This window comes from Sylvia atricapilla, chromosome 9 (assembly GCF_009819655.1).
Source record: "Sylvia atricapilla isolate bSylAtr1 chromosome 9, bSylAtr1.pri, whole genome shotgun sequence".
Classification (NCBI taxonomy): domain Eukaryota; kingdom Metazoa; phylum Chordata; class Aves; order Passeriformes; family Sylviidae; genus Sylvia; species Sylvia atricapilla.
In genome coordinates this window covers 23,078,804-23,088,054 of record NC_089148.1, presented here as the reverse complement: position 1 = coordinate 23,088,054, position 9,251 = coordinate 23,078,804, and the positions used below count along the sequence as shown (strand labels likewise).

The 9,251-nt window shown below is 42.8% G+C and overlaps 1 protein-coding gene across 1 annotated transcript in view; it reads left to right on the top strand.

The window, feature by feature from the left end:
• Positions 1 to 686: 686 nt before the first annotated feature.
• The window catches only part of PLPPR5 (phospholipid phosphatase related 5), a 44,961-nt gene continuing 36,396 nt past the window's right edge, over positions 687 to 9,251 (top strand). Inside the window, exon 1 of the mRNA XM_066325256.1 lies at positions 687 to 946. Coding sequence (XP_066181353.1) covers positions 716 to 946 — 231 coding nt within the window. The 5' untranslated portion in view covers positions 687 to 715. The remainder of the gene's footprint in view (positions 947 to 9,251) is intronic.

Sequence of the window (9,251 nt, the reverse complement as noted above, 5' to 3'; positions counted from 1 at the left end):
AGAATACATGGAGGTGTTTAAGGAAAGACTGGATGTGGCAGTTAGTGCCATGGTCTAGTTGACACGGTCATGGTGGTTGACTCTGGGCTGACTCAGTGCTCTCAGAGGTCCTTTCCAAGCCAACTGATGCTGTGCTTCTGTGATTCCATGTTGAGGTCTTTCCACCCCGGCCAACGGCGGCGACCCGTGTGCCGGCCCGGGCCCGTCCGAGCTGTGGCTGTGGCTGTGGCCGTGCCGGGGCCGCGTCCCGCCGGCTCCGGGAGGGGAGGGCACGGCGTGAGCTGCGGGAGCCGCCGGCCCTGCGCACGGCCGTCGTGCAGGTGCGTGTGTCGGGGCGCAGAGCGGCCCCCGGTGGCCCCCGCCCCGCAGGAGGCGGGGGAGAAAGCGCCGAGGGTTCCCGTACTAATCACGGCCGTGCCGCGGGGACCGTGCCGGGGTCGAGCAGCTCGGGGCTCCCCGGGCGGGGCGGGGCCGGGCCGCCCCTGCCGCCGCCTCGCTCCGCCCGCCCGCCGCATGAGCCGGTGCCCGCGCAGGAGCCGCTGCCGGAGCGGCGGGCCGGGCCCCGGCTGCCCCGCCGTGCCCCGCCGTCCCGCCCCGGCCTGACCGCGCTCCCGGCCGCCGCTGAGCCGCCCCCGCCCGCGGTGGATGCCGCCGGGGAGCGGGCGGAGCGCGCCGCCGGGGAGAGGGGTTGCCGCGGCCGCCGGAGCCCACGTACATGCGAGTGCCCTCTCCGCTCACCAGCATGCTTTACTTCCAGATGGTGATCATGGCAGGGACCGTGATGCTGGCTTATTACTTCGAGTACACGGACACCTTCACCGTCAACGTGCAAGGCTTCTTCTGCTACGAGGGCGCGTACCGAAAGCCCTACCCGGGCCCGGAGGACCGCAGCGCCGTGCCGCCGGTGCTGCTCTACTCGCTGACCGCAGGCGTGCCCGTGCTGGTGGTAAGCAGGGGCCGCCCGTGGCCGCGCTCCGGTGACTTGCTGGGCTGGAGCGGGCCGCGGCTCCCGGCCGGAGCGCTGCTGCCGGCGGCGGGCGGGGACCCTCCGCGCTCCCGGGACTGCGGCCGGCCCCGGGGCCCCGGCGGGCAGCGCTGCCGGCCCCGGCCCCACCGTGCCCACCGCGCCTCGCAAGTTTATTTTTAGCACCGGTTTATGTAACTGCCAGTGCCTGTATTCCAGCCCCGTGCGACTCCTTTTGGTAAAAAATTATCTCTTCTTTTTTCGAAACGCGCGTCGCTTTCGGATAGATGGGCAACCTGAAGAAAGCTCGGTTTTTAGCAGCCACTTACTGATGTGTCACTCGGTACTAATTAGAAAACCCCTCTGTCAGTTTTGTTTTCTAAAAGTCAGCTGGTACGTGCAAGGAGCAAGGAGCAGTTTTACTTGATTTAGTTGTCTCCATATGTCTCAGTTTACTGGTATGTGTCAAAGGAAACCGTGTCTCTAATTGAACGTGATCTTCCATCAATCAGTTTTAAACAGGTGTGTCTAAAAAGTGCACTATCTAATCGATTTTCTTTGGGGATCTTTTTTGGAAAACAGCTAAGAGAAAGCTTTTTGGAAAAGCAGTGAAATTCCTTTCAAGCTGTTGAAGGTACTCTTTGTGCTGTCAGATAACGAGGGCATTAGCATCATTCAGTGATCCCTGACCATACTGAGGAGGAAAGACCTAGAGGGGAACATTTGCCTGTTGGGGATAGATTATATATAGATATATCAGGTGCCTGCACAGTCACACACAGAGAAAGCCCTTGTAAAGAGCTGATTTTAATTAACTGGAAGCATAAGAATAATTAAAAAAATGCAATGAGAAGAGGCCTTTTAAGCTAGCAATTATTTTTTTATCACAATAATTATTTTTCTGGAAAATGTAACAAAATAGGAGTAGAAAAAGCCTCATCAGAGTAATGCTATGGTAATCCCAGATAAAATTTCTGCTTTTGTAGCATCATGAGATCTCAGATGGTATCAAACATCAAACCTTATGGTCAGGATCAGCCTTAGTATTGAGACTTGGTTCTCTTTTTAATTTTATATTTTTCCTCCCAAGGGATTGAACCTCTTCATTTGGCAAAACCTATTATGGCTTTGTTTTCATTTGAACATCAATTACTTGACCACTTTATTTGCCTGTTTGTTCTTTTGAACCCCTAAATACTGTTGAGATTCAAAAAGGGAATTTTTGATGGGTTTTTTGGTGATGTTTCTCTGTTGTTGGCACGTGATGTTTGCTTTCCTTTTAATTCTATTTCTTTTGTTTGTCTCAGGAAGTTATAAAGATTATGTCAGATGTTCATGTTGAGCGTCTCTTTTTCCTAATATGTGTCAGCAAGATGGATTGGTAGTTTCCATTCATTTCCTGGGTGCTAGATGATTACGTCAGAGAAATCTTCGTGACATTTTGGGTTGGCAGTCCTGTAATTATCCTTGCTAAAAAGCTAATAATAGAATTTAATGATACTTGATTTTGTTTCATCTCCCAGTCACCAGTCTTTTGGGCAGATGGCATGCTTTAGGATGTCAGGGCATGGAAAACCACATTGTAGGTGCCTGTGTTTCACTTTTTTAAAAAGTATTTTTATTTCATTTTATTAAACAAAAAATTCAGCTCCAGGGATTAACAACATTAAGTCCAATAATCAACTTTATTAACTAGATGGATTTTTCTGGTTTTGCATGGAGTTTTGTTCTGATTTGCCTTGGGCAATTCTCTTGGACTTAGTGTTTGCCTGGGATAGTGCTCACTCAGTTGTGCAGGACACGTACATTGCCTTTGCTCCTTCTTTTCATTAAAAGAAGTGGCGAAAGTAAGATTTCTTCACCAAAACAACTTGTATGTTTTCAGTTGTAGATTTCAGAGATTAGGTTCTCTTATATTTCATTTGTTTCTTATCTGTGACATTTTGGACATACCTGTTCTTTGTAATTTTGTGTCTGTAAATTAAATATAAAATGAATCTCAAAACGTAGCCATATTTTGGTCTGTAAAGATGCAAATGTAGACTAGAGAATGAAATGGATTTCTGTGAATGCAGTTTCACTTTTTTTTCCCCCTAAAATTAGTATTGTCCTTGAACACAGAATAGTGAATACTATAATTTATGATTTTTTTAAAAAAAACTCTTTTTTTCCCCCCTGCTTGTTTGGTGTATGGGGTTAATGCTCTTTCTGGAGTTTTGAGGTAGAGCAACAGAATCTTTACCTTGATGGTCACAGCAGTTGAGGTTTTCTTGAGTGATGAGACTTGTTGAATTGGAGCCATAGAGTGCTTCAAGATAAGCCAGGTTATCTTAATGTGACTCAATTAATGCTTCCATTGCATTGAGTTTGAAAGAAGTTGCTCAAAAATCATGAAAAAAGGAGTTTTTCTAATGATTTTCCTTTCTGTATGCCTGCTAGTAGAAAACGAAAGAAGTAAAGTACCAGTAGCAGGACCTGTCTTGGTCTTGATGAGCATCTCATCAGCAATGGGTCTCTGGCTGCTGTGAGGCTCATCCAAACTCCCTGGGCTACATGAGAGATGCTGCAGCAGCCCTGAGTGTCTGTTCACAGGGCCGCAACCTGCATGTGCTGAGACCTAAATAACAACCTATGTCATTTGACAGTGATGTACTGTGAGCACTGTGTTCATCCTGGAGATTTTCTGGTTAGTCTGTAAAGTGCTGCTTCCTGCTCATACATTCCTACAGCCCTGCTGCAGCACTGCTGCCAGGCTTTCATTCCTGAGTCAGTCTGCTTCCTCAGCCCATCTGCCCCATGCCATCCAGGGACAGATGCAGCTGCCTGGCAAGGCAAGGCACAGGTGCTCAGGAGTGTGATCTGAGAAGTGCAGTCCCAGGGCAGAAGCAGAGACTGCTTGCTCTACTGGAATGCTTGACTTTTTGATGGATTGTTTGTTTGGTGGAGGTTGGTTTGCTTGTTTTGTTGTTTTTGGTTTTTTGTTGTTGGAGGTTTTCTTTGTTATTTTGGGTTTGTTTTTTTTTTTTTTTTAATTTTTATCTTGGAGTCAAGTGCTCTGATATGGGAAAGGAAAACTGTGACTGGAGGAAAGAAGTTTTGTGCTCTGTACTTGGGACTTACTGGGTTTGTATATCCACAGTCTTTGGTCAAGTAATTACTGTGTATTTACCAAATATTTGGTCAGCCCTGACTTGGTGGGCAGCTGGACTAGATGATTATTGTAGGTCTCTCCCAGCTGAACTATTCTCTTCTAAATATCTCATAGGTTGTGTGGGATCTAGTTAGGAGTCAAATTACGCTATTCGCTTTGGCTGTAACAAAATTATTGTCTGCTAAGGTGTCTCTGCTTAAAGCCTCCGCAATTTCAGAGTTGCCTGGAGAAGCTGTGGATGCCCCATCCTTGGCAGTGTTCAAGGCCAGGCTGGATGGGCTTTGAGCAGCCTGGTCTGTGGAAGATGTCTATGCCCATGGTGGGTAGGATGGAACTAGATGAGCTTCAAGGTCCCTTCCAAACCAAACCATTCTGTGATTCACAGGTGTTGCAGCAATTGTAGGAAACATGTAGTGGAATCCAGCAATCTTTCTGTAGGATAAGAAGAGCTGCTTCTTTTCCCTTTTTCCAGCTGGTTTCCTTTCATGAAGGTTCCATGAAATGAAGATACATTATAATGTTGGTGTTCTGTGAATTATCTCTAAAGGATATAGGCACTGTTTCTGATATGTCAAATTTGTACTTTATGAGTTCTTCCACTGTAGAATTTTGAGGGCCCAACCAGTTGCTTTTGTTTAGTCTGCTTTTATAAAAGTGCTGAAAACAACTGCAGCTAAACATAGTACAATATATGGTCCCTTCCAATGTAGACTTGATTTGTTGAAGGTCTCCTAAGTCATACTTTTAGGCACAGGTAAAGTAATGACTTGAATGAATACTTGTGTTTGCATAAACAGCATTAGGAACACAAGCAGTAAAATCTTTTAAAAAATGTAGATGAGGTAGAAATTGCAATCAGAACAGTGGAAAAGCCCTAAGTATGATATTCTATGAGGGAAGACTGAGACTTGGGCAGAGGCAGTGCCCCAGTGGACTTCCTTTTTCACCTTTGTCTTTGTGACTCAGGTTTGGAAGAGTACTGCTGGCTGTGCTCCCATCCTTTTACTGTCCATAGTACTAATATCCTGAAATCTCTGGTATACTGAGGAATTCTCAATACATGGTTTATTTTGTTGTTGTTGTTGTTTTTTTGTTTTTTTTTTTTTAATCTTGAAGTCAAATGTGAAGGTGACAGAAAATGGGTTCTTGATTTGAGTCTATTCAAATATGTATTAAGCATAGAACTGCTAGTTGAGGGCTCAGAGCTATTTAAGCCATTTCCCAAAGTGCCAGTTCTTGCTCAGTGGGCTGGTTGCTTTTTTAAACTTGTTATGACAGATGTAGCTTGGGAAATACACGTCAGTCTAATCCTTTAGTTTCCAGTAGAAATGATTTCTAGAATGGTGAGGCTAGTGTTTCATGTTTTCAGAACCTATAGAACCTTTCTGGTAGATGTTAGTAATTTTGACCTCTTTCAGATACTGTGGAAGTGCACTCAAGGATTTTTTTAGTGATTGCACATGCTAATATGAATTACTTAAAATGCAAAACTGTTTAGACAATACGTGGTATAAAATGTAATGTACTGGACCTAAGATGTATGCTGACTGTCATATAAAAGCCATGAGGAGATACTGACACGTTTTAATTAAGATATGTAAACAGTTTTATTATGCAAATGTTGTTTCTATTTTAAAAATACTTGTTTTTATTTCCAAGTAACAAATATATTATTACAGTACTTATCTATAAAATATACACTTCTATTTTCCTGGGTGAGTTCCTAGCATATTTGTTTTTTCTCCGCAAGCCAACTAAAGACTAATTTGCTTTAGGATAATACTTTTAATGTCATCACTAAAAAAATATTTGTTATTTAGGCATGAAGTATTGCATTCTCCATTTTTATTTTTTTTTTTTAATGGACTGGTGGAGTCTTTAGATTTAGCACATCCCAAACAAGGAATGGATGTCAAAAAACAGACATTCTGCCTTGAGCTTAGCTTTAGTCAGTAACTTTTGCCTTTGAGATAAAAATTTTGAGTCTCAGCAAAAGAAAGACTGTAAAGTGAAAGATGCTATATCGTTGTATCAAATTTACTGTTCTCTGATGCTTAAGAAAAGGTAAGATCATTCTGTGAAAATTGAAATAGAGGAGCTATCTTTACAAGTGTCTGCACAGTTATCCTAAGTCTCCTTTCTCCTTCACTGTCTTTGCTGCTGAGTAGCTCAAGAGCAGTTAAATACGCGGACCTTAAGTAGATGCACGACTTGATTCCAGCACATAGATCTAGCTGATGTGCCTGGACAGTTCCCATCTCAGTCTTCCTTTCTGAACTTGCTAGTACCCATTTTCCTTCTGACATCTATGATTCTATGTGCTATGGCATCAGGGGCTGATCAAATTTTATCAGGCTGAGTTCTCAAAATGCTCCTGGCAGAGAAGCTTTTAGTTAACCTGAGTAGTTCACTGAAACTGTTCTACTAGTGTGTAACTTAGTGCTGTGTATGAGAAAGGGCTCTAGATCGTGCTGTCTAGGACATCAAAATACTCACTTGTCTGTTATAATGTGAGGAAAAGCATAATCTAGAATTAAAGACCTGAAAATATTTTCTTTGAATTTGCTTGGCTTATGCCTGAGCTGTTTCTTCATTCCTCACCTTAGTCAGAAAAAGCCTTCACAAGTGTTCATTTGATCTACTTCAGACTGATTATTTTTCTACTTCATGTCTGGTACCAAGTCACTTTGGCTTCTATGGATGCCTTGAGAGTATTGGAAAAAACTGAAACACAGGGATGTTCCACTTTTGTGAGACCCCACTGGAGTACTGCACCCAGCTCTGGGGCCCCCAGCATTAAATAACATGGACCTGCTGGGGTGAGTCCGGATAAGGATCGCCAAGGACATCAAGGGACTGTGGCATGTCTTCTGTGAACACAGGGTGGGAGAGCTGGGGTTGTTCAGTCTGGAAAAGAGAAGGCTTTGGAAGGACCTTAGAACACCTTCCACTACATAAAGGGGGCCTACAGGAATGCTGGAGAGGGACTTTTTCTAAGGGCTTCTAGTGATAGGAAAAGGTGTGGGTTTAGAGTAACCATTAGGAAGAAATTCTTAACTATGAGGGTGCTTGATGCTGGAACAGGTTGCCCAGGAAAACTGTAGATTCCCCATCCCTAAAATTGTTCAAGGCCAGGTTGGATGGGGCTTTGAGCAGCCTGGTTGCAGGAGTAGGAACCAGATTATCTTTAAGGGTCCCTTCAAACTGAGGCCATCCTGTGATTCTAAGAATTGAACAGACTTTTCTCCTGGTCTGCTACTTGAACAAAAAGTGACCTCTGTGCATCCTGAAGGAGATAAGTGTTTTGTCATTTCTGCCAGAAGAGAATCAAGGAAGCTTGATAAAAAATGCAAGGATGAACAATTACCAGCAGCTGTGTTACAGGGCAAAAAATCCCAAGGATATGTAGCAACATATTCAAGTTTTCAGTCCCACGTACAACCTATTGAGAAAGTTAAGGAATTGCTCAGCAAAGGTATGCAGTCTATCCTAGTGCTCATTTTCTGAGAACAGTGAACTTATATTTTGATATTTGAACATCTCATGATGCTGTTTTTGATAAGACAGTGATGAAACAACAGAAGATTAAAGTTTTACATCCTGACTCATGAACTGGGTAGACTAAGCAGTCTCTGAAACCAAATGGAAATGGTTTTATTTGAGAAACTAATTAGCTAATCAAAGAAAATAATTCCAGGATTACTGAAATATGTTCTATATCAAGAAGCTAAAGCTTTCTATTTATATGAGCTTTTCTCATGCTGGCACATTTTTTGCTGTTAAAACTTTAGAAAACTAAGGAATTGCCAGAATACTTTGTTTACTCTCTGATCACATTGTTCTTGCAGGGCTTATTTGGTCCCTGTCCTCACAGCTCTGTTTCAGCCTGTGTGCTCAGCTACAGCTTCTTTATAGGTTTCTTCTTCCATTCCCACATCTTTGTAGGAAAGATAAAAAATTTACTGCCTTTTTTTAAAATTAGTTTTTAAAATATGCAAGTGCTGGGGACTTCAAGAAGCGACTGTTTTTGGGAGTGGGAATGCCCTTTTCTGGAATTCAGGAGAATTTTATAGCTAAGGGACAGTTTATTTCATGATCTTCCTTTGTGAGTGGATAATTGCTTCGCAAAGTTACTTAAAAAAAAAAAAATTCACACTGTTAGGTCTGCAGTAACTTTGTGTACCAGATGTCAGTATTGGCCTGTTGGGACAAGTAGCAAGACAAATACATGATTTGATAGTCTGATGCCGGTTTTATCATAGCATTAAACCACTAATCCAACAGAGCTATAACCAGGAGAAACAATTAAAATTTCAGAACCAGTGTGTGTTTTCTTGGGAATTCTTCTTTATCTGTCTGTCTTCCTGTTATGGTGTGATGGTTTACATGAATGGTGCCTGAAGAAGTTATGTTTGTACTTCCACTTGAATGTATTTCTGCTGTGCTTAGTATGCATGTGATTTACAAACACTAACAATATCGAGGCCATATGCTTCATCCTTTGATGGGCTCTCTGGAAGTAAAGTGGCAAGCAGATGTGAACAAGGCAGGCAGGGTTCTGTTTACAACAGCTGAATGCCTGCTTGTCCTACAAACGATGCACTTATGTTAAAGTGAGAAATTGCTAATCCAACTAATCCTGCATGATTAAGGAATCTGTACAGTCGTTTGTAATCTAAAATACTAGGCTTGAAGTAATAATCAGTTTTTCAACTAAACAGCTCTTTCTCATTGTACATCATGCAGGATTGAGGAGATGGGTGTCCATATGATACATAATAAATGACAAACAAAGTAGAATAATAAGTAGCTTTAGCTGTGTTTTTGAGCCTTAAAAGCAGAGTGATGTTTAAAAAGCTTTATATGGTCTTGCAGCCTCTCTCAGATGCACTGAAGTGCATAATGGCCCAGCTTTCATCACACATGGCTTTTATTTAGCAGAGATGTTGTAACCTTGTAGATTGCAAGTTAAAAGTCCAGCTGAAGTGGATATACCATATCTCTGGCACACAAAGTTGTACATGAGACATACTGTTTTAAGGAGGAATATCTGTTGAGAACAAAATCCTTTGTATTTGCACATAGTACAATGAACATGGTGTTGGATGGTGACTAGAAAAGCAGAAGTTCTAGGAC